The sequence below is a fragment of the Augochlora pura genome, chromosome 2, assembly GCF_028453695.1.
Source record: "Augochlora pura isolate Apur16 chromosome 2, APUR_v2.2.1, whole genome shotgun sequence".
Classification (NCBI taxonomy): Eukaryota; Metazoa; Arthropoda; class Insecta; order Hymenoptera; family Halictidae; genus Augochlora; species Augochlora pura.
Window position 1 is genome coordinate 16,206,822 of NC_135773.1, and position 25,455 is coordinate 16,232,276.

The 25,455-nt window shown below is 38.5% G+C and overlaps 3 protein-coding genes across 7 annotated transcripts in view; 1 reads left to right on the forward strand and 2 right to left on the reverse strand.

Moving 5' to 3' along the window:
* The window catches only part of Ap-2alpha (adaptor protein complex 2, subunit alpha), a 25,950-nt gene extending 10,039 nt beyond the window's left edge, over nt 1–15,911 (reverse strand). The window contains exons 1-14 of one of the 2 annotated variants that reach the window (XM_078195897.1): nt 15,792–15,911; nt 14,815–14,901; nt 13,983–14,194; nt 13,710–13,903; nt 13,395–13,626; nt 13,216–13,324; nt 12,494–13,137; nt 12,278–12,409; nt 12,013–12,210; nt 11,620–11,951; nt 11,243–11,511; nt 10,998–11,142; nt 10,573–10,780; nt 10,367–10,474 (exon numbers count right to left, since the gene is read on the reverse strand). In XM_078195897.1, coding sequence (XP_078052023.1) covers nt 10,397–10,474; nt 10,573–10,780; nt 10,998–11,142; nt 11,243–11,511; nt 11,620–11,951; nt 12,013–12,210; nt 12,278–12,409; nt 12,494–13,137; nt 13,216–13,324; nt 13,395–13,626; nt 13,710–13,903; nt 13,983–14,194; nt 14,815–14,878 — 2,817 coding nt within the window. In that variant the 5' untranslated portion in view covers nt 14,879–14,901; nt 15,792–15,911 and the 3' untranslated portion in view covers nt 10,367–10,396. Of the gene's footprint in view, nt 1–1,943; nt 10,475–10,572; nt 10,781–10,997; nt 11,143–11,242; nt 11,512–11,619; nt 11,952–12,012; nt 12,211–12,277; nt 12,410–12,493; nt 13,138–13,215; nt 13,325–13,394; nt 13,627–13,709; nt 13,904–13,982; nt 14,195–14,814; nt 14,902–15,791 lie in introns of those variants that run through there. The other variant, XM_078195891.1, reaches the window with a different exon arrangement.
* Nucleotides 15,912–16,494: 583 nt separating this feature from the next.
* Nucleotides 16,495–17,308, reverse strand: LOC144478216 (uncharacterized). Its single transcript, XM_078195963.1, has 3 exons — nt 17,146–17,308; nt 16,918–17,044; nt 16,495–16,844 (listed from the first exon to the last, which is right to left on the reverse strand). The coding sequence occupies exons 1-3, from the start codon at nt 17,270–17,272 to the stop codon at nt 16,598–16,600; spliced, it is 501 nt and encodes a 166-aa protein (XP_078052089.1). The 5' UTR covers nt 17,273–17,308; the 3' UTR covers nt 16,495–16,597.
* Nucleotides 17,309–23,585: 6,277 nt separating this feature from the next.
* Nucleotides 23,586–25,455, forward strand: part of LOC144478186 (heat shock protein beta-1) — a 36,356-nt gene continuing 34,486 nt past the window's right edge. For 3 of the 4 annotated variants that reach the window (XM_078195928.1, XM_078195935.1, XM_078195950.1), the window contains exon 1: nt 23,586–23,967. In XM_078195928.1, the coding sequence (XP_078052054.1) occupies nt 23,780–23,967 (188 nt within the window). In that variant the 5' untranslated portion in view covers nt 23,586–23,779. The remainder of the gene's footprint in view (nt 23,968–25,455) is intronic. The other variant, XM_078195944.1, reaches the window with a different exon arrangement.

Consider the following 25,455-nt stretch of genomic DNA (forward strand, 5'->3'; position numbering starts at 1 on the left):
CCAATGACTCGCGGTTATAATTATAGTTGGATAAGTCGAATCGAATGGTAAGGCGGTAAAAACCGAGTTGGGGAGGTTGTCGATGCGTACTACCAATTACGGGATTATTTTCAATTTCACGGCTTTGCATTAACATATGCTTTCAGAGAGAATAACGTATTCATTTGACCAAGCGAATCAGTCTTCAAATAAACAGTTGTTACTAATTCAAGCGTACATTAAATTTAAAAATTTGTTGTTTTACGATCATCGAGATTCTGAAAATGCATTCGTGAGAGACTACTAAATAAACATATTCTTTTAATGATTATTAACTTTCACATTTTTAGCGATATTTAAACAAAAATTTAACGAAACATCATGTTTGCATATTTCTATATTAAAAATAATAGAAAACGGGAATATGCAAGTATACTTGTATTTGGTTTCTCTTTAAATGTCAGTAAAAATGTAAATGTTACTTTGAGTTTATAATTATTCACAAGTACTGTATATGGCTTCGGCTCTCGTTCAATTTTGTGCAAGTTCGATCAGAAGCTTTTCGAAACAGATTGACATTTGTTTATATCGCTGGGTAAAATTGGTTAAAAAGATCATAATAAGCGAAGCCGTGGGACTAGATAAGCTCGTGATCACAGGCTATAGATCTCCGTAGACTACACTCGAAGTGCATGCATTTGTGCACGTCCAAAGATCTCTTTGGTGGTCTCTTCAGCGCTTGAATTCCTTCGGAGAGAAGTTGTTGCCCGGCGTGCTGGAAATTCGGTCGTAAGTAACGAGGAAAGCGGAGAAAAACGGGAAGAAAAGCCGCGAGTGGCCCCCGGGGAAATTTTTTGAAGATCGGTTCGGCCGGCAACTGGAAAATTCAGAGACCCCTCTCTCTCTCACATTTTCTCTTCTCTCCAAACAGATTCCAAGTGCGTTCAGAGGCCCCCCGAGCACTCTCGCTCTTCTCGCTTGCTCTCGCTGTCTCGCCAGAGAGATTCTCTCTCTCTCTCTCTCTCTCTTTCACCACGTCGCGACGTGCCAGGAGAGCGGTGCTTCAGACTTCGCGAACAACAGAGAGCACGCGATATCCACGCGAATCTTGTAAATACACTACTGTACATACGTGTATGTAAAGGGAACGGCGGCGCGCTTTAGTCGATGTCTAAATCGATTGTTTAAGACTGGAACCGAGTCGGGGATTTCCGTTTTCTGCCCTCCAGGAATTGTCGTTTCCGGAAAACGTCGGGAACGTCTGCTGTCGTTTCAAAACACGTGCTTGGGTTTGCAAGTTTCTGGAAATTATTTTGAACAATTCTGTTAACTATTCCCGATCGCTCTTTTTGCATAACGGAGAACATACTTACGGGTAGTTCGCAAAATATTTTCAGGTGAAAATGATAACAATTGTGACACATATATCTATATCCTTGGAGATGTTCTCCTGGATTTCAAAAATTGCGATTTCGTCGAATTTTTTTGCCGCTGAACGAAATGTACTTCGCAGAATCGATCATCGCACGATTATATATGTCCAGTTTCTGCTCCAGAAACTACGATTTTCCAAAAAAAAAAGAAGGACTAGGAATAACGACGAGAGAAACGTTTCCAAACGCGATTGTTGCTCCAAAAAATCGTACTATGTTAATTTTTTGAAATCCTTTTGGAAAAACCTATGGACTTTAGACGACGTGTTTTCATGTGCGTTAGAGAGCGCGCTCTGAAGCAATCCTTAGCAAAATCCCAGGGTGGAGTGCGAAACTATAGTTATCTATGGAAGCGAATAGAGAACCATAGTCCGATTCGCAGACGTTGCCGTGCGACGCGGATGGAAATTCACCAAAGTATAGTTGTATGTCTGTTTATTCGTTTTTATTTATTCACGTCATCACGTTCGTTCCGTCGATAGACGTAGCTGCGACAGACGCCTGCTAAAGACACAATAAAGTATACAGATATAATAATCTAAGATTCCGTTTATTACAACCCCTTCCTTTGATCACGTCCACGCGAGAAACGATAGAAAGAGAATATATGTATATATATATATATATATTTATGTATATCATAATACGATTCTTCGATGCACATATACACGTCTTTTTCATAACTACATACCGCCTCTCGAAGTTTCTCACCTATTGTCGCGTCTTGATGAAGTGTACACGTACATCTGGCTCTCTTTGTTACACGGTATTATCTTTTTACACGACTCGCATTTACACGGTTTCTTTTGACACAGTTCGTTCACAGTTGCACGAGCTTTTTGACACCTTTTATTCACATTCATGCGGTTCTTTTCACACGTGGTAAAAACGATTTTGCCCCGATAGGAAGGAAACGTGCTCGTCAATTACGATGATGGAAAAAGCGAAGGGGTGAGTAAAATGTCGATCTTTTAAAAACCATTACTCGGTTCGATCCTCATCGATGCATTAACGTTTCTTCCGTGCGTTCGTCGAATATACGCAACGAACGCATTTTCACAGTTTCGTATGGCCAATGTTAATGAATTTCACTTTAACACGTTTCATTCTATGTTACTGTTAATGAATGGATTTTTCTGTGTTATCGAAACAGCTTTCTATATTGTTTATGTCGCATTCATTTGATGCAAATGCGATTGCTCTGCGCGAAATCAATTTGTTAGTAACATGTTTACGCGTTCACCGTGTAAAAAGAGACTCGGGTGTACGTTCGTTTATCAGGTAATTTACGTGATCCGTCAGGTATTCGTTTGATACACATATGGAGCATCGTTATACAAGATGGTACTACGATACAAATGTCGGTGGTATTGTCGGAGAAAAATATAAATGACCATAACCATTCCGCAGTGCTACATTCACAGACAAAAGTACTCGTTCGTAAGACCACAACCAAATTGTATAGATAACACAACATAGTACAATCTTAAGAAGGAATATAAGAGTAGTAATTTTTTCAATCTTTTCAAATTTTTCACACAAAACATCAATCTCTATTTATTTATCGTTCACTGCAATCCTGTCCGAAAATATTTGTCCCGTATGGATTAGGTCGAGTCATAAATAACTTCCAATGCAGCTACGTAGAATCTATTGTTCACTACGAGTTACTGGGACAAACGAGCTTTTGCTTTCAGTAAATAGTTAAGGGTTCGAAATAAATGATATAAAAAAACAAAGTAAGTAAATGGAAAAAGAAAATAAATGTACTATTGAAACACAACAAACTGCAATGTACGTAATGGGAATATGAGATTTGCTTTATAAAATTGCAGAAATATCTGCCAATTAATTTTTCCAGCAGTGCAATATATCGAACGCTAATTACACGTAAGATAGTCAATCGAAAATGAACAAGTGAAGGGATTGCATGAACGAGAGATGTTCCGCGCGGGTATACGAGTACTTTTGTTAGCAGCTGCACATAAGAGCACCGTATTTTCCGCCCGTCTTCTCGAGTTTCATTATACATCCACGAACGATACGCTTCAGCCAGAAAATAAAGTGAAGAACGAATCGACACGATGATTCCGCGATAACGTTGAGTTCGATGTTTTCGCTGCTACTTCGATGCATCGCATTGGCAGCCACAAAACAGTTCCCGATAGCGTCCCGCTACGATGGAGTTCGTTTTCGGTCCTTCCGATAAAATACATAGAAAACCGATAAGTACAAAACGCGTAGACTATGTTCTCTCGCGCGGACAATCTTTTGTGTATCTCTCTGACATTTCCTGTACCCCCTTAGCGTCAGGTAGTTATTGAAATGGTGGATCCGGGTCAGTTGAGAACAAAATGGCCCTGTGGAGGTCCAATGCTGAGACCAGCGAAACAATGTCCACTTAGAGCACATTCAAGATTAGACTTTGTTATAGAAAGAACAAAATTTCAAATACAGTTGTTGTCTTCGAAGCGAAATTTTTAGGCGCCTTTTTCAATTTTCTCAGCATGTCTCCGCAAATATAATGCAATATTAAACCACATCATTTTATACAGGAGAACTCAAAGAATATTACTGGGCAAGTTTGAATCGTACAGCAGTCGCATCTGATGAGTACTGTTAATTTTTATACCACAAGATTTCTGTCTAGATCGACCATTTCATCCATCATGCCCCATTTCTTACATACGCTTTTTCCTCGATGACTTCGTAGCAGTGAAAATTCGCGGTCGACTCGTGATCGAACAAGAATGACTGTGTTAAATCGAGGAATCGCTAGCTCGACGACTGGCTATAGTGACGACATTACATGTATAACGCTATATAAATGATTTGAAACAACGTCGATATACTCTCGCACCGTAAAACCTAACTATAAAAATAAGTCGCTGTAAAACATGCCGTGATGGGTGAAACACGATTAAAAATGATCCACGCATTGCATCCGTTCAACTGCGTTAATTATCTATCGAATCTAGTTGTAAAGGGTAACCTCGGCTACGTGTCCTCTATCATTCTAAGGAACTTTGAGAGTACATACAAAACGCTCGCTGTTCGGCTAACAGATTCAGCTGTGAAAAAGTTCTTCTGCATTCATCTCCGAATTGAATCGTCCAACAGAATGCGCGATCTTCGCGATCTTTTAATTTTCCACAAAACGAACGATAGTTTTTTAATACTTTTCGATAATATTCATTTCAATAATAATTTTCTGACAACCGCGTGATTGGATATGTTTGGAATCGTTTATAATTTTAATTATTAATTTTGTCAATATTCTTCTCAAGATATTCATTATAGATATCTTAATCTTTCTATAGACTTCAATGAAACATGTGGAGATTTTAAAGAATTGTTAGAAAGTAGATAATTAAGTAATAATATATACACTCGAGTTCAAAAGGACCTAAGCACCGACGTCCGAGCAATGAACACTGAAACTATAAATGTGGCTATAGATCGATACTCTTCCAGTTGACACAGACAATCTTTACTCAAGAAACTAAACATTTAATTTTGCTTAAAAGATCGCGAAGATCGCGTGATTTGCGATCAATCAAGATGGAAATTGGATGATGTCCTGTTTCAACGCTGTGCTGTATACTATAATACGAAAAGCGGTTCTCTGCGTGCCTGCTCGAGTATAGAACATAATGTACATGCACACACATACGTCACGCTGCTGGGAATTATCTATTGCAACCTGACTGTTGTCGGCGAAGGATTGCACCGATCACGAAAAAGTTTCCAAAAAAGGGAATATCGAATCGGCTCTCGCCTTGCGAACGGAGAAATATGACGTTGTAAACGCGGGACGTTCCAGGACGTTCGTTGAATTAGGCAAATTTCGCGCAACGTTTCTCGCTCGTCGTCGTCGTACAATCTGTTTACAATCATGCACTCGCGTAAAATGGACCCCCTTGGAGTTTCTCTGTACTTTCAAATCGTAGACGAAACTGACTTGTCCACGGTTTTGGCACTAAAAGAACTTCGATTCTCAGACTGCGAAAATTCACGCGAATCCCTAAAAGCGATTCTAAAGAAATTAGAAATTCTAAAATATCGTACTAGCTTCTTGCAAAACTAATAGTCGGTAGATTAAGCAATAAGCAAGCTTTAGAATAATATCTTTGGTTGATGCGAAGAAGAGTATAATCTTTACAATATTTGCAGAGGGCTCGGTCATTGTTATTCTTGAAACGATCGAACTAAAATACGAGTCTTGGAATTTTTCGAAGAGCTTGACCAGCATAATCGCGCGAAGTTTCACAGACCGGTATGATTCGACTGTAGATTTGACGCTTCGATTAAAATTATTGAACGACGAAACACATTTTCATCTGTTACCTGTTTTCCGGAATTGACCCAGATATATTTTTATACCATGTGGCGAACCGCGGTTCAGTGATAATCGAACGCGACCATCCGCGTGTGATTTTCAATCGTCAACAATTTAGATGTTCCAACGCGCAAGTAATATCAATTGAACCGACGCTCGATTGGTCGGCGATCGCTGAACTCGGCGCAGTCTGGATCACGGGTTGTTGCGTCGATCCATCAAAAGGGCGCAAAGTGTACGAGATTATAATGCGTTATGCATACATTTGATGATCGTGATACAAATGATATTCATTTCACAAACGTTCGCGTACACCGGGTTCATCGATAGCAAACGAGTGTTTATGAATAGACTTGGGGCCGATTTATATAGCAAAGGTGTGTCATTGATTACGAAGAACGGTTACTATAATAACGCATAATGTAGAAATTCTACGGTCATGGTTGGCCTGCAGATTTTACGCAGTTGTGACAAAAAAGAGTAGGAAAATATTGCTACGAAAATGATTGGACGAATCAATTTTCGTCTTCTGTTTTGAGAAATGATCTAGAAAGTTTTGATTTTGCATAGAAATTTGCAGTCCAATTGGGTACTTATATGCACACTATGCATATCTAGTCTGAAGCGAACTAATCGGACAGTAATCTGCTATAAAAAATGTGATTGGATTAGAAGAATAAATTCTCTAAAGCTTGTCATTGTTGTCGATTAGAATGGAACGGTTTCGACGTTCGATAGAAAATGATTGTAGGTACGATTGAAAGCGTTCCCGTTTACTATCGAATTCCTACATTGAATCCATTTACACGAAGGTGTGAGAAAGCAGCGAGGAAAACGACAAAGGATTTACCGGAATAAATCTCTGTAGTGTTGTAACATATACGCGGTCCGTTTCCCGCAACACAACAGCCTAACAATCACGTGTGCCGCCACGTAAATCCAATTTCTTCAATAATCGGTATATATAACATATATATTTCTTATATGAATTATATATACTATATTTATATATACGTATCCACGCGCGTGTGTATACAGGGCATGTCGTCTAACCGACAAACAATCGCGAGTCCAGTCTTAGGTGATTACTACGTTTATGGGGTGCGCAGGGGTATCTGACAATTTCCAACTATGCTACGAATGTTCACAAGCTTCTCAGAAATGATTGCGCAGAAGTATTTTAACTGTAATCGTAATTTTACTTTTAATTGTAATTTCTCTAATCGGAAAGGTAAAGTTACACGAAAGTTGTTTCGAGATTGCTGTATCTACATTCACTGCGTCTGCTGGATTGTTCCAGCTGCTAAAGATGGCTGCGAAATTGTCGAACATCCTGTATATAATATACATGTTACATGTATTTACAGAACGAATCAATAAGTTTTGCCATCCGAAGTAACTCGTTATGCATCGATTTGTTCAAAAAGTGTTTTATACAAAATACATTGTATTCTGGTTCCTTTTAGAGATTTAGGTCAGGTCGAGGTCAGGGCGTTAATAAAACACATGATCCCATTTATAAAACTCATAGCGGTCTTGATACCTCGAATAATACGAGGTATGAAAATGTAAGAGTTCGTTCGTGCAACTAGCCAGCTTCTCGTAAGCTATAAGTGCGGAAGGGAAATGGAAGAGGGAGAAGTGCTACCGTTTTTACAAGCATCGCAATGGCGTTTGCAAATGAAGGCGACTTTCAATTTTGTTTAATGGTATGTTACACATATTTTTACATCGTGCGAAAGCGTTCACCGAAATGAGACCACACTGTAAGCTTCGAGGAACCAAAGAAATATATTTTCAAAACGCTGGCTAGTTAGTGAACACCCTGTATATTTAGTAGAAACAATTTTTTCGATCGAATCGATACACAAGGAATATTATTTCTGACAACGGTTCTCATTTACTCGCCTTGTAGATACACATGCGTGTCTAATCGGGCGAACATGATTCACGGTTTCCGTAAGCAAATGATAGGAGTGTACATACAGACTCTCACGATAGTGGTAGAATAAACATGAATCTGGTCAGCCATTCCGAAACGTAAATCGCATTTACAAATCCATGACTGGGGCCATTCAATGCGTCCGACTGCTGGCTCGTGTTGTATTTACAATTATATGTTTCCGCGTGGAGTGTTCTTGCCTTTCGATACCGAGAGCGTGCAAATAGAACATTTGCTAATACACACACACATATATATATGTACAGAAAACAAAGATCGAATCTATATAAAAAGGGAAGCAGTTTCGAAAAAAGTATTCGTCGACAGAAAAAGACATGATAGTGAGCTTAATATTAACATAAAAGACTTAATTTCGAATTAAATCTAAAGAATCATTGAGCCTGTACAGATACATTATTGAAACGATCGGGACTTACAAAATAATTTTCTGTAGAGCACTCATTGTTGCGGGTACTTAGGGCTCGAGTACTCATGCACTCAATTGGGAAGCAAATAAATGAATATGACTGAATACTTGGATATGCGATCAATTTAGATCATATGATCTAGCCATTCGCTTAATTTAACTTAAGATACTTGACACTTAATTAGGTTAAAATCTTTAATATTTAATTTAGATTCGATTACTCGAATACCCGGGTAGTGAGGGCTCTACAATTCCATGAGTACTTGGTCTCTTTTTTCAGGAATGTTTGTTCGCCCTGTTCTCTCTAAAATAGATAACCGATTAAAAACATTGCTAAAACTCGTGCAATTCTTTCATGGAATCTTGTATTGAAAATCAAATACTCGAAGGTAAAGAAAGAGCGTTTTGTAATAAAATCAGCTATACAAAAACAGCTTCAAAAAGTCGAGTAAAGGAAAGAATGTTGCAAAATAGAAGAAAACAGTGATAGGTGATATCGATTTTCCTTCTATTCAAGAAACCTTTGGCGTTCCACGCGATCGAATTCTTAATTAATCATTAAAATATATTAACGCACGCATAGTCTTTTGATTCGGTCGATACCTAGATAACCATGCTCGATCCTCATGCAGACAGCAACGCATATATACGTCTATAATAAAAGTAAGAAACGAAAGTACAGGTGGAATAAGGAGAGGGATTTCCAATATAAATTTATGCTATACGAACATAAAAAAATATACATCTCGTGTTCGCATGATAAAGAAATTACAAATGAAACAGCAGGAGGAGACTCTCAGATAGATCGTGGATCCTCGCAGGCCAGCAAAGCGGGCCGGATGTCTCTGGTATGTCTCGTGCAAACGGCTCTTTATCAGCACATTTAATCAACGGATAATTCTTATGTACAATTCAAATATAGAGCTTTACAATTTTCCATATAACAAAGCGATAGACAGGAGTTAATCGAAGCATGGATAGACGCGATTGAAAACGCGGTTCAAGCGTTTTTTTTTCGCAGAGAGCTGCTCTATTAATTTTCTATATCCATTCCCCTTCAAACATAATGAACGTTTAAACGCATCCGCGAATCTGTACAAGATATACTACGGAAATATACATCTCACACAAGACTCGTTAATTAGAAAAAGGGTTCGTTTTTCTTTGACGAAGAATGTTCTTGGTTCGTTCATTGCTTCGCCTGAACTCGATCGCTCCTCCTCGCGAGCCAAACTTTGTTGACCAGCCATGGATTTAAACACCAACGTCTGAGGTATTGAGAAAAGATCTTAGGGAGGGGATAGAAGGAGAACGATGGGGTGATGGAAGCGGAACAGAGGGTGAGAGGATCGGGACAGGAGCGATGACGTCGAACCTACTAATTACAAGAGAAATTTTGAGCTCCGTTAAATACAAGGAAATCTACGATAAACAACTAATATCATACAACTATCGTCATCGTGCCCAAATTTACTCTCGCCGACGCAACAATGATAGTTAATTATAATAATCTCAGAAACCGACATCGGTATGAAACGAAGTAGATGAGGAGCGCACCACGAGAACGCAACTGCGCGGGCTGATAACAATAGAATCGCAAGAGGCGATGCAGGTCGGTGTGTAAAACTGATTAAACAAGAATGATTAAAAAGTGCCTAGTTAAAAATTCCTTGTAAAAAATCTGTGATGGTAATCGGATGCTGTCCCCGAACATAGTTTGCTAATACTCGTGGCAAAAACATTTATACTTCATTGGATGACCTCGGCTAAAGATGAATTTCAAACAAAAAGAGAGAAGAAGATGACGAAGGTAATCTTCATAGTCAATTACCTTCGCTCGTAGACTAATGTCGTCCACGCGCTTTTGTGGTCATTGCATATGCTGTTTGGTTTGACGTTTCATTTTTTTTTCGTTTTCATTTTGCTTTTCATGCACGCAATTATATGCGATAATTATACGCGATAACGTTGATTGTGTATTGTGTGTACCTGTGTATGTTTTTTTCCGGCGAAATCCTATGCCTTGCGTTTTGTCTTCGGGATTATATGTGGTAACAACGCTTCGTCTACACAAGGGATTCAGTTCTTACGACCGCGCTGTGAGCGTAAGCTTGGGTACAACGAATATCTCTTAACAAGTAATCATCAGTATCATTCTTGAACGTCGAGAGACGACATCCTTTTATAATCACGATATGTCTTCCCACGGCGTTTCTGTGTTTTTTTTTCTTTTTGTTTAATGGTACCTTAGAATAGTTTCACGCCTGCTAGGCCGTTTAAAATTGGTCCACCAGCAGGTCGCAGATCTCTACTGACATTGACTCCTTACTCGAACGCACCGTCAAACGGAACATCTGTGAACAAGGTGTAAGAGAGTTGTATTTTCTAGGTATGTTTGAAACCAAAAGGCGTACGACAATTTAAGTAGAATGGGCATATTGTCAGAGGTTACCTGTGCTTGTTTATTAGGTTCCAAACGCAGCAAACATCCTACTTGTTGTGCCCTCATGTGTACTATACCCGCGCAGACGAAATTATCAGGATTAGGATCGATACCGTCGAGTAACTGCATTCCGAATCCTTGCAGTTTCGTGCGTACCTGCGCGAGATCTATTGGTTGTTGAGCCTTGAAAATCTTTTGCGAACGTTGTTGGTTGGCTCTGCAACACAAATTCGATTTTTAAAAAATAATGTTTCCGTTTAATACCTTTATTATCAGCGAAAATAGGTAACGTATGTTGTTTGTTTTGCGCTCAAAGTCATCCGAAAGTCATTCAAATGTGCATTTCTTTAATCACTAGAAGATCTAACAAAAACCTGTTTTGCAAAAAAGTAACATGAACTTGAAAATTTGATTAAATAATTTTATTTGCATACCCTCCAAGGTTTTTCCATCGTGCAAAGAACGATTCCCCATTCATTTCCGTCGGTTCAAAGAATTTGTTAATCGTCAACGGTAGTTTCATCGTAATTTTTTGTGGCACGTTGTTGTAAATAAAAGATATGAGCATACTCGGCGCATCTGTGTACGAGGAAAACAATTTAATAGCATCTCCATAACGTTCAATTGACTTGCATGTCTATTTAATGTTTCTTAGAACGTTATGCAACATGTGCCGTACCGCTATAATCGTCGATACATTCCGCGTTAATCATTTGCTGTATCTGAGCGCCAGCCTCCAGCACTGGATCGACTGGCTTTACTTGTACAGCTAGTTTCGCTTGGTTCTCCTCCGTCCAGGAGAGTTGAGTTTGAAAACTGTGAAGAGCATATTGAGTCTTATTGCCGTAGAACAGGCCGACGCGTCCCAAGTTTTGTCTAAATTCCGATTTTACTCCGATCTGAATTAGATCGCTTTCGAATAGCACACCATTGTTTTTACAAACAAACCTAGAAGCACATCGAGAATTCTGACTGTTAGAAAAGTGGTCTAATTAGATTAACGCATCCAAGAAAAGAAAAATTGAACCTAATTGTAATTTAAAGAACGTGTCTTACTTTTTAGGATTGTACGTGTTTTGGGCACCGTTCGTAGCACCGACTTTGTTTGACATGTTATAAATGTCACCCAGCACATCCAGGAGTACACCTGTATTGCTAGCTGGCTGAGAAGATGGCGGAGTGGAAAGACCTAACAAATCTGCTGATGTGTTATTAACAGTTCCTGCAGTCGCTGCGGGCGCTTCTGCGTGATGATTGGTATTCGGCGCAGGACTTTTACTTTCCCTAATTTCGTTTTCAGGCACTCGGCCAGGTTTTTTCTTCTTCAACACCGCGAGAATGGAAGATTCTCTCTCTGGAAATGCAGGCATTTCTTCCAAAACGGTAGCCTTTAACAAAATCAGAACTATTAGTTGTACGTTCTAAAATAATATAAGATTATATACTTACTAAAACCTCGCTCGATGCAATAATACTTAGTTGCAGGTACTCCGAAGCCCTCTGTTGCAGTTCCGCATCCGCACTGCGCAAATTGTTGTGTTGTCGAAACACATCTTGTATCTGACTTCTCATTTCAGGGAACAAATTAATAAATTTGATATACGACGACAATAACAATGCTCGAGTCATTGAGGAGCATAAATGATACTAAAATTAGAATTAGAGTTAATATATTGAATACACAGTTATTAGCGTAGAGAAATATAAAATTTACTTTGGAATGTAGTAACTGAAATTGTACAGCTGGAGACGAACGCTGGTCGCCAGCAATGAGATTTCCAAATTCGCCAAGTATATAACCACCAACTTTGACCATATTTGCGTGACAAGCTGGCGCCTGCAACGCCTGGTGAAACAAAAAGGAAGATTTGAGTCAAAACTACTAATGCATCCGAGTAGTCATTAATTAATTATATATCCAAACAATCACCTCGAACACAGTTTTTGCCGCATATCCTTGCACGTCGTCTCTGTTAATGACTATCTGGATGACTCTGTACCATACTTCCTCCGATACGTAGTCACCAGCTATCCTAATGAGATTCAATATCACGTCAACGTACCAAGTATAATCGGTAGCGTATTTCTCAGCCAAAATTGCAACCTTTAGCACCATCTCTTCTCTAATCGAATAGTCGGCCGTTTCAAGATAGTTTAACATCTCTTGTACTATCTCCTCCGCGTTACTCTTGTCACACAAGGCGTACAGAAGGTCAACAGCTTGTTGCCTAACGGACACGTCCTTCTCCATTTTCATAGAAAGGATAACGACCTCTTGGTGCTTCTTCACAGCTTCATGCGAAAGCTCGGATCTGGCCAGATGACACATGGACTCCAGAGCCAGATAGCGAAGATTAGTCTCACGATTTGAAAGAAATTGGCCGAGTTGGTTGCACGCCCTGACTGATAAAGACAGTTCACTGTCGTTATGTATAATTAAACTAATCGCCTCGAATAACACCGCGTTCTTTGCATTCGAGTGCTGTACTTTCTTTGATTTCGGTGGTTCCTGCGCTTTATTCAATATAGTTTCTAGACACTCGTTTAATCTGCCTCTCACACCTGGATCCTCGGCTGTTAAAATGTAAACGTTGAAATTAAATTGCTTTGGTATTTACAATTTAATTAAAAAATGAAGTCAAGATGATATACCAGGTGGAGTGTAATTCTGCAATAATCGCAGTAATTTAATGGACAACCATGGTGCTGGCACAAAATAATATGTATAATCCTGTAGGTCTGTGTAGCTTGATGTCACAATCTAATGAGACAGAGTAAATATCAAAGAACTATCCTTGAACCGCCCGCCGGATTAATAACCAAAGTCATACCCTGCTCAATCTTGAGACTGCCAAGCTAACGCATCCCTTGTATTCGTCTGGATTTCTTTTTACAAGAGCATCAATCAGAGATGCTGCTGCGGTAACAACACCAAGATGTTGGTCGTTCAATAAATGAACTATACGCGAAGTCCATTCTCCTCCAGGAACAACATCCGGTGCTGTACGCAATAATCTTAACAAACATAATGCTGCGCTTTGTTTTACTACGTCCATAGTATCTCTGTCAATGCAAAATGATAAAAATATTAGTAACATATTCGTAATATTACGAACTACATTAATAAAAAAGTTACAAGAACCTACCCAGATACAAGTAATTTTGGTATCTCATTGCCAAAAGCTTCAGCCATTTCCTTACTGCCAATATTGGCAATGCATTGAAGAGCAAGATTAACATGAACTGGATTACGGGATGCAAGATCATTCTTTATACTCTGAATTATCAACTTAATGAGATCACTATTAGTATTTACTAAAACTGATATGAAAAGGTACCCCTGAAACAAGTAACATACTTAGAAACTGCAATTAAATTCTCCATGAAAATTAATCTTTTGTTAAGAGATTAATACTCACAATTTGTTTTTCTGAGTACTTATTGGATGAAAGTAAATTGACAGCCTCCATATGGCCAAAATCAATATCATGACCAAGAAGAAAAATAAAAAGGAGTTTGCAAACATATTTCTTCTTCTGATAACCATCTAATGGCTTATCTCCTTTAAATTTACTCCGAATGTTTGCCAATTCTTTGTTTATTCTCTTGATTTCTGCTTCCTTACTTTTACCTGGTGGGATAAATGTTTATTTATTTATATTATATTTAAGAATTCATATATAATTTACTGCACAATGTATTAATACATACAAAATATATGTAAACATTATATGTACAAGTATACATTTGTCATAGTTTTTATAGAAAAGTATAATGGCTGCATGCCACTTGGACTGGCATCAAAGTATGCATGTATTGATTTGCTCTATATCTGCTGGATTTTTTAATCTACATTGTATGTTTGAAAAATTACTACTTATTCGTTTTTCTAAAAAATTCTTTAGGGAATTCAGAATGTAAGCTCTGATAGACGTTTATTACATTATGCCAAGTATTACATATTAGTGCACAAAAGACAAGCTATAATCACAGAGATATGCCTATATCAGAGCTCCGCCCCCTGTCTCCTACTCTGGATTGTTTGAAATACTTTGCATGTCATATGTGTTTCAATGGCATCATATCTCTGAATGGATAGAAGATGGGAAAAATTTTCAATGAACTAAATACAGACTTGTATTCCTGGTTATCTAATATTGTAATATTGCAACATCAATCACAGAATCGAATACAACTTAATGCTAGAACATAAAATGAACTTGTATGATAGGTATATTTAAATTAACTCACAATTCCTGATATCAGAAATGAACACAGCCAGTCCACGCATTCCATCTCCTCTCACAGCCGGCATTTTGTCTTCTTTTTAAAAACTACCTGTGAAGCAAAACACATTGAGAGGTACTCATGTAGTACTCAAGAGCGCATCAATAATGCATATTGTTTAGCAATTCAATGGTTCGATCTTTTGCATCAGTACTGGGAACTGCATCTACTATAATTATATCGACAAAATTGAATGAAAATATACTATATAATTTTGCATTAGAAAATATATTTGCACAGTAACAAATAGGAGTGATTGATATAAAACAAAATTCTCTTTAAATTTTACAAATAGGTTTAGATAGTTGTTCCTACTTGCAACAGTGAAAATATATAATACAGTAGTAAGTTCCCAAGTATCTAACACATTATTTCGTGAATCACAGTACACAATCATTTAATGACACCGAGTCGACGTACAAGGGGAACGAAGCTCAAAAAAAGCGGTCCGAACGCGATTCGCTGATTAGGAGTGCATCGGATTCGGGTGTTAAATATCGGACGATCGAAGCCAGGCACGGCGAACGAAAGGGAGAGAAATCAGGAAGATGAAACAGCACGTATATGAACGGAATACTGAGACGCTCGAAAGGAAAATCGAGCGATTAAGCCGGTACCGCGTCCTAGATTCCGCTGGCCAAACACTTTTTGACAGCAGTGCCGTGCGAACGTTGATAGTGGCACCCGTTACGTGAAAACTTTTCGGGATCGTATGACCGCGAATCGTGGCAATGCTCTCCGCGAGATTACTCGGAGATCATGATGCATCGATATTCGAGTGTCTCGAACGGGAGAGACAAGCCGAAACAGTGTCTTTTTATCTGCCCGAAAAATAGCTGTCGCGTATAGGAGGTGAGTGCCACCAAGCGCGACTATGGTTTTTGATAGCGAGAGGTTATACGCAGTGCGCGCCGATTATACGATCAGTTTCGAGTACATACCGATCTGAGTTAGGGTAACTTTCACGCACGGCTCGATCACGCAGCACTCGGTAGGCGTGAAACTATTCGCGAGTCGGTGCCAGAGATTTCGTGGCTGTCGCCATTTGCAACCGCTGACTAGCTGACGGCTGCCCGTCAAATGCCACTGCGCCTGCGCTCTGCCCGTTGCGCAGCCAATTTCGTATTTCGAATCGCGGAAAATCGCATCGATTGTTAACATTTTTATCATTAACATATTGATCGTTATCTGCTTACTATTTAACAGAGAAGAGTAAATGTTTGCTGCTTTAACTATTACCGATCACGAGAAAGATGAAGATGATGCTGTACCAACGGATCACTTCACACGTTGAATGTCAGCCGATTTTTCTATGTCCGGGATCAGCGTAATGGTAAAGTATTGTATTCGATTTAGATGCGCCAATTTCATTCAATTGAAATGCTTTATTAAGTTCATTTAATTCACTATTGTTGCTTTTTTATGCTAATAATGTTAAGCAATTTATCTTACTTTACCATTTAATTGCATTTAACCATTAAATTGTAATCACTATAATTGGTGGTCGCAGTGTTACCGGCAATGTGTCGGTAATCAATGCAAAATTATCAAGCCAAATAATTTTGAGTTTGTAGTTTAGACATACAGGTTCCACGATATTATGGGAATTATGGGACTGTAATATAATCTGTTTTTATAAAACAATACTCTTTTATTGATTATTCATGTCGTTACATATTTACATAAGAAAAGAGTCAGTTGAGGAGTCTTCATAATGAATACATCTGTGTCAAGGCTTCAGAAAGTGTTAGTTGGACACCTGGTGCTGTATTTTGTCCAACAATATTTCTAACCTATCTTTCATTACAGGTTGTCCTTTTTTGGTTTTTTTGGAAAGTTTCTTATAAGTTTGTGTTCGCTTTTGCTTGTACTTGTTGAGAGCTTCGTCTCTTTCTGCCTTTATTCGTTTAATCTCCTCTATCTTTTTCCTCTTCTCATCTTTCTTACGCAGAAATTCTTGCTTGGCTTTATGAAATACACTTACTTTCTTCGGCCTATGAACAGTAAATACAATTACATTAGTTTTATAATTATTTATAACAAGAAGTAAAACAGGGAAATACATACTGTTGATTATTTTCATTATGATCACTAGTTTTCAATGAAATTTTTGGATCCTGATGTTGGCTCTTGTCAAGCTCTTTGTAATAATTCCGTAAAATTGCTTTCTTTCTGCGCTCCTCCCATTGATTAACTGTCAAAATATAGTAGCAATCAAGCACAGTACAATGATCCTAAACATTCGATCATACGATCTAACCTATACGCATGCTGCTTAGATAGCTGTGGACATACTTTTGTATTTGTTACTGTATTTCTGCGTTCTGTACTTCCTTTTGTCGAATGGTTTTTTCGTGTTCACTTGACTTTCGTCGGCATTCCTCTGTTGTCCGTCTGGAGCAGGTTCCACGCGTCCCTTCATGATCGTTGACAAACTTCGCCTTCGCCAAGATGTTAATTTAGTACCGACGGTAAACGCAAGGGGGACTTAAGAGCAATCAAGCAGCGCGACAAGTGATGGCAATTCAAATGGAATTCTTCCTTGATTCAATATAAGGCACGTTACACACAACTACATGTAACACCGCCTATTCTTCAAATCCTTTAAGATTTTAATTAAAAAAAGATTCTTTATAATTTACATCATCTCAGACTTGGGTATCGAGCGATTCAAATTTGTAGTTTCATTGATTGCTATTCAATAGAATTAATCTAAAATATCATCGCATGATATGCTAGTTACTAGTTGAAATTCTATTTAATTGTGTTTTTAGTAAATTCTAGTATATTTTTAATAAAATCAAATCCACCGTCATTTTGATCAGATACAGTTTTCCAGTTTTCCAGTAAGTGGCGGACATTTTCCCCCTATTTGGATGTTTGTAACCATTCGCGGATTATTTATAAGCTAACAGTTTCCTTGTTGGCAGGTAGACATTCGATGTCAGGTACCTGCGTCGCGGTGTATATTAAACAAAGCGGGCCATGAAAGAATGGCACTTGCACAATCAGTTCAATTTACCACGGACGCTTGTCGTCTTGTTACGTATTCTCGGTTTATTCGTGGCAGTGACATTGGCCACTGCTACATTAAACATGCGTGTAACGGCATTTTTTCACGCGCAACGACGATAAAGGACGATAACCAACTGGTACCAGGCATAACGGACTGCCTGGTTCCTCTGTTTACCGACTTGAAAACAACGAACGACATAACTGAACATTGTGATTACATCTTGTTTTGCTGAAACCATTCGACAATTTTTCATAGCCACAAAATTTTCCATAGGTTTAGAGATTGGCTATTACAACGATTCATAAAACTTGATGTAACATCTCTTATAATGCATTGTTTGTCTAACGTTTTCATGGTGTACTTAGTATTACTGTAAAGCTAATGGTACCAAAATGTCTAAAGAAATCATATTCGAATTTATCTTCAGTATTTTTAATAACGCAAGATCCGTGCAAGATGATTACATAACTGGGAACCCAAGGCCAGTATTTTGGGTTGAAGTTGAGTGCCAAAGTACATATTATAGAAAGTGGACATTATGATATCAGACAATGACATCACGGCGCGTTAACCTCAAGCCCCATTTGCACTCATGTCAGCGATACCGATGCGAAGTCGTCGTGAGACGACAACGACTCGTGCTCCTCATTCAATCGTTCTAAGTAAGCCAAGTACAAGTGACTATTAAGTGCTCATTGTCTGCTTGGTAGCGAAACATTGAATGAAATCTTCTTTTATTACTTCAACGTCTACACTGCCGACGCACACTGACAATGATAATAAAAATCTTGGCCAGAAAATTAACACTTTCGTACATACATTTTTGTAATTCATGAATAATTCGTTCAATTGATCAATTTCATTCTAATGGAGACGCAGAACTAGTTAACAGACTGTGGATCTTCATGCATAATCGAAATTTTCTGAAGTACTCGCAAGAGCCATGAGTTCAATAACAACGTATTTTTCAGCCAGAGAAAGTGCGAGTGCGCTTAGCAGTTGCACCATTGCATTTTTATAACTGTCCTATGGTAGAACATGACGTCCTATATAAGATTGTTCTCTGCAATTTTTTCTATTTGCAATAGAGCCAGAGTTCTATTCTGGTTCAGTTGCCAGATACAAAAATTGTGTCAATCCCTCTTCAATTACCAATGTTTAGGAGCCCGATAAGGATCAGGAAATTGGCTGGAAAAATCGAAAGAAAAATCGTCGGCCTAATTCAGAATACCCTTTAGAATCAATCGCTGCCTTAGCAGACTTTAATCGTAGAGCCATCGAAGGAGGAGATGATACGATTTTATTGTTCTCCGGATGCATGCGGTTGAAGGAAGTTGGCGCAGCGCGAGAGGTCACGAAATCGTGCTACATCGGACCGTACCCTCGACATTGAATCGTTCAGGAATGACAGTCGAAAGGGTCGAATGCTGAAAGAATTCTTTCAGTCGGATCTGGCCTCGGCCACTATACCACTCTCAGACTTCGTCGGCTATTAATAGTCGATGGCGTGTACCGAGGAGAGCTACTATCTTTTCAACAGTCTCAACTTTAATTGTTTTCTTCTGCGTGCCCTGTATACCGATTATAATTGCTCGGCGAACGATCTTGCTTCCGTCTTCTCCTTGCACATCGCATACGACCACGTAACTGTTGCATCGCTTTCGATGCACCAGAAGGTATACTACAGGGTGGCTCAAAACAGATGCTACTGACAGCTTTCACTCACATTCTAACAGTCGTCGACTGAATCTATTTTAATGCTCGTATTGCAAAAATATAAAATTTTAACTTTAACTTTTCAAAATAAAACACAAAAATAATTTTTATTTTTTATTTGATTAATTTGATGTTTGAAATTGAAGCAAACTGTACGAATTTTGCACAGAAGTTCAGTCTAGTTATAAATTTTATTTCCGACTGGATTTTGTATGCATATAAAATATTGACAGATCACATGCGTACACATAGTATGTTAAAATCATATACTTATGTTCATATATGTCCGTGACGAAGTGCTAGAAGTATAATCTGCACTAGTTTTCCACAAAACGGGTTTCAAATAACATCAAAAGTAAAGTACTTGTGTCGCTGAAAGATGGATTTCGGGTTGATAAACGATTAAAGAGAGAGAGATTGCAAGGTTTGTATGAAGAGAGCTTCTTAATTTGTAGAGGACATTTGGGAAATATTTGTTTCCCAGAAGCACGTGATTATCGATCATCGCAAACAGATCCCGAAGAGAATTACCTGATCCAAAACCATTTAGCAACCGGTTTGCCTTCTAAGTGCATTTTGCGTGGCCACCAAGATCTCTCAAAAAGGAACGTGGTCGGAAAAGAAGAAACATGTGTAACAGGCACAGAAAGCTTGCTACGTAATGAACGTGAGTCCGATCCATATTAGGGACCATTGTGACGCGTTTTATCGATCACTAAAACCCCCACATAGGTGACGTCATGTTACCGAGGTTCTCCCACGCAGAGTTGAGAGCAGAGACTTAAAGATTCCGTGCTCGTTTCAGAAACACACGGGGCCAGGAACGAGTCCGTTCTCGGCCAGAGTTCAAGACACTGTCTAGAGACACTTGGAGCAGTTTGACATTGACACACTTTATCGACAATCTCGATCTCCGGCCCCATCGTTCGCGACTCATATTAGTTTAACTGTGAATTTTGCCCAAAAGATTCCGTGGCAAATATTTGAAAAACTCTTCGATCTGGATGATTTTTTCGTATGCTGCTAGGGTCATCAGCCTAGGAATCGTTACGAACGTTTTCCTTGGAGGTTTGAAGAAATCGAACTTTCTTATCGCCTTTTAAAGGCGTAGGTAGAGAAAACAGAGGAGGACCTACATATTACTAAATCACCGAATTTAGCGTCGATCTTCTCTATTTCGTTTCTATTTAATAAGGTGTTAGAGGTAGTTTTACTCATTCACTTGCATATAACAGGCGTAAGAAATATTCTCGAGCACAAGGAATTGACAACAGTTTTATAGCTATGAAACGCAGCGTGCGTGTCCTATTTCCATTTTCGGCTTGCGGTATGAAAGCGTACACCGCATGTTAAGTAGCAAAACTAGAGCGAAATCTGTGTCGGCTGTTGTTTCAGTCACATCTTTATTGATCGAGGACAGCTCATGCTCCTTGAAACTCTCGTTAACCCCAGAAATACTGAGCACTCGACTGGACCTGTTGGTAAGGATCAACTTGGTTCCTTCTTAGCCAAAATCAAGTTCTTGTCCATCTGCATTTGATCTTCATAAAATTGATGGCTTCTCTCCAACAGACCTCTGTAGGAGGCACTAACCAAAATCGTATATCCAACATCAAAGTTATCCTCTAAACTCTAGTGTAAACTCTCCGCTAGCAATTTTAAACTATGAATGCACGAGAAACGTATGCTCATCGAGAATTTTCGGACTTACGTGTCGGCGATCTATATTTGCAAGGAAATAAGGGAAACAGCGATATATAGGACGCTATTATTCATCCATTGGTGATGAGAAGGTTGATTCAGCCCCTGCTGGCATCCGCCACCCTCAATCGTAAGCTCGACGCAACTCTGTTCTCTCGAGGATGCATTCCATGCGGTTTGATTCACCGGAAATAGCGATCGCGGACGACGCCGCGCACCAGGACTATTTATGAACAATAAGGAGGCGTCGTGACGCGGCGCTTCATTCAGTTCGGCGCGCGGTGACGCTGCAATCGTCGAAAATAGCGCCGGCATCATTTGCAGCTTGATTTAATGCGGCGAAAAAAAAGTTACGCGCCCCGACGCTTCGGCATAACGCGCGGCCTTCGAGTTTCTTCGAACGAATGGCCGAATTAGAACACCTGATGCCTCTTCGAGAACGATGAAATCGATTTTCCACACGCAATTTGTCTATGCAATCTTTTGAGATTTTCATTTAGAAATATTGTAAATTTTCTTTCATCCAACATCTGCAATCCTCGACTACTTAACTTTTATCATGACAGATTCGCTTAATTGGAATTTCATTGGGATTTTCACGATCTAAAATGGTACAAAGTGTAATTGCTAGATTGCGAGTTTTATGTAAAATAGAAATTATTAGCATCAATTGGATCAAGGAAAAACTAAATAGCATGTTTATTTTTTGTTCAATCGCTTTAATATATTGACATATTTTAATTATTTTAATCTTATTACTGTTTTAAATTGTATTTTTCCAATTATTATGTAAATGCATAAAATCCGCATTCTAGAATGATCATTTTTTGTTTTAGGTAATACGCGTAAAATCTGAAGTTAAACAATTAGTCAGACACTCCAGGAAATTGTTCGGAAGTGTACGTAATCTTGCAAGCCTCCTAGATAAATAAGTGATCTAATGAGAAGAATTCGTAGGCGTTGGAGGGTTACGATTTCTCAGCGAAGAGGAAGCATTGTGTTTTACGCGGGAAACGATGACTAATACGACCACGCGATCATTTCCTTATTGATTGTCTCCCATGAAGATGTATATCGACATATGTAAGTAATGCAAAAATTTCACTTTCTCCGATCAAAGAGTACTGAAAATTTTGGAAAATTTATTGACGAACATGGTTCAGCTTATTTTACGAGTCTTCTTACAAATTAATGATATTTAATAGTACTTTTAGGAGTATCTTCTCTCTGATAATTCTTCTATACGAGAAATCTTCTATTCGGGAATGAAGTTTAAGCCAAGAAAAGAAATTCAACTTATATAAAGATTTATGGTTCAATTATCGATGATCAAACTACGGAAGATTGTCTAAGACTCCATTTTTCACCCTATTCTCGCTAACAAGACCTAATCATGAACAATCCGATTTTCACGATATCAAGTGGCAAATTAGATTATACGGTACATCAAGGGTTTTCTGAAGTCGACAAAGAAACAGCAGGATCTCGATTACCGCGGTGACCCAGTTGCCGACAGAGGTCTTCGTTAAGTTTTATTAAGGTCTCCACAGATGTTACTCCAGATGCTTTCTTCCAAAGTAATCAATTTTTCAAGATTCGCCTTATAAAATAATTATTTTCATTCCGTTAAGAACCTTGATAAATTTTTAACATCTACATCAGGAAAATAGTTTCCAATCTACCCAAATAAAATTCTGCAATTCTTTTGCAATGCACTCAGCTTAAATTTAATGTTTGAAATGGGACAGCTTGTGAAATACGTCATTATGTATTAAAAAAATGTCTATGAGTCATTGTACAGTAAAAAATATGTGATTCATTATACATGCTGCAATGTGTTACAACCCTGTTATAAATAAACATTTGTTACACTATATTTTTATTGCTCCATTGCTACAATTACAGCGATAAGTGTTCTGAAAATAAAAATTTCTTAATTTAATGGGAACTATTTATCACATGAATTGAAGGAGATTTAACGTTTGATTGTACGTTCGACAGTTAATGATTGTTGTTTATGATCGGTAATTACCTGGCATCGTTGATTGAATCAATTAGCTTGATTACTGTCGTTTATGAACTATTTTAAATCGCAAGCAATGGTCAATGAGTGGAATTAATAAATTGTAATCGATTAAAACGAGCAACTCTGGTTTTGGCCAGGTTTTCGGGGATTCTCGTCGTTCGCCGGAGGCCGGTTTAGACCGCGTGCATGGATCCGATAATTGCCGAGTTTAACCGAGCTTTGCCGAACTCCCACGAGCAGCGCGACGATTGCGTCGGGACTATTTAAGAGGCAGTCTGTGAGCCGCGCTCATTCTTAGGCGAGGCAGCGCGCAGTACGGTTGTACGTGGCTTATCTGATTTTCGCTATCCATAAGAAGCGATCGTTCGCGAGACTAGGAGAGAAAAAGAGAGCAAGTAGTGCTTAATTATCGTATCTCTTTAGTGGCTTTGGTGAAAGAGAACATAAGTGCGGTCCGAGAAGAAGGAATCATGGCTGACAGTGGTATCAAGCGTAATATTCCCATCAAGATCGGTGACTTCAGCGTGATCGACACCGAGTTTTCGAACATACGGGAACGGTTCGACGCCGAGATGAGAAAGATGGAGGACGAGATGTCACGGTTCCGTAGCGAGTTGATGAACCGCGAGAGCAACAACTTCTTCAAGAGCACCACCAGGTACGTTGCTATACCGGCAGCTGCCGAAACGCACCTAACCTTTTTACGCGCGCGCACCTACCCGCTACGATTACCCTTCGCCTTGTGTTCGCGACCAATATTTCACTAATTAAATTATTCGATTTCACATCTTCTTTCTTATGCCTATCTTCAGGATATTTTGCTAATCTCTGTTATATTTTACAGAAGTAATATGTTTCACAATATTATTCAAAGTATCGGCAATAAAAACTTCATTTTTCGGAGTACTTATTTGAATATATTCTACGTTATACAATCAGCAAACTCGAATTCATTATCTAAGTAAATATGACCGAAGATTGTTCACTGCTTTTCAGCTTATTTATCTGTTTTCATATCAGTAAGTTGAGACAATACTTTCTGTAGTACACTTGAACATGCTTTGCTACAATTTGGCAAGGACAAACGGTGAACAAAATTAGGAAGTGTCGTAGCCTGTTTTGACCCAATGTGTATCTCGTATATTATGAACAAGCAAGGACGCAATGTTTTGCTTCATGCAAGTTCTAGAATGGTTTTTTTTTCATTTGTTCGGTCAGGTGTAGTATAGAAATATTGCGCGTTGCATGGAAATATTACGCATTGTAGAAAATCGACAATACGAAAATGCGTCACGAACGCAAGCGAAGGAGAATCAACGGGTATCGTATAATTGAGCTGATATTTTAACGCTGCAAAACAAAGAAGCGCCTGTTTCTTCTTACTTATTCTCTGGTCGTTTTTCTCGATGCCGAGACTCGATCATTATAATTGATAATATGATTGTAATTGAGATGGATTTTGGGACACTGGATCGATGCTGTGCTATCTTGATTTGAATTTTGTTTGTCTTTGACCGACATTTTGGAGCTGTTGGACCGCTAATTTTCGGAAGACTATCTCGTTGATCCTTTTTACTTGAAAATTCACATTCGATTTCGAGGTTACTTTAAAATAATTTAAATGTAATAACAAAAAAACACCAAAAGAATAGAGTAATACAGACGTAAATGTGAACAACATAGTAAATAAAATAATTATAAAATAATTGGTATATAATAATAAAATTGTACCAGAAATATAGATAGTAAGCAAAAAAGTACAGAAATAACAATAAAATTAATGTGATGACAAGAAATAACTCAACAATGATGTGTTGAGGCAGCCACAAGTGGTACCTCAATTACTACGTACAGCGAAGAGGATAAAAATAGTTTCGAGTAGGCAACGGAAGTTGATCTAAGTTGGAGATCTTTCTCGATTGTATCGAAGTTATCACCAATCGAATCGTAATTAACTAAAACGGTAATGTGACCTGCGATACCTATTTATTTATCGCCATCCAAAAGTTTAATCTTGTAAATTCCGTATTACGTAATCTATATGCTCGTTTTTCTTTCTATCACGTAACAAAAATGAAATGAATGCGGAAAGGAAATAATCAATCGTTTAAAATAGATATTAACAATTGCCTGCATACGCACGTGT

Bases quoted from the DNA above. Each gene is read 5' to 3' on its own strand.
- LOC144478216 (XM_078195963.1), bottom strand. From the start codon at position 17,272: ATGAAGGGACGCGTGGAACCTGCTCCAGACGGACAACAGAGGAATGCC. The intron at 17,045-17,145 runs GTATGTCCACAG...ATATTTTGACAG, and splicing joins ATACAGTAACAAATACAAAA to TTAATCAATGGGAGGAGCGC. The intron at 16,845-16,917 runs GTATGTATTTCC...TACTGTTCATAG, and splicing joins CATAATGAAAATAATCAACA to GCCGAAGAAAGTAAGTGTAT.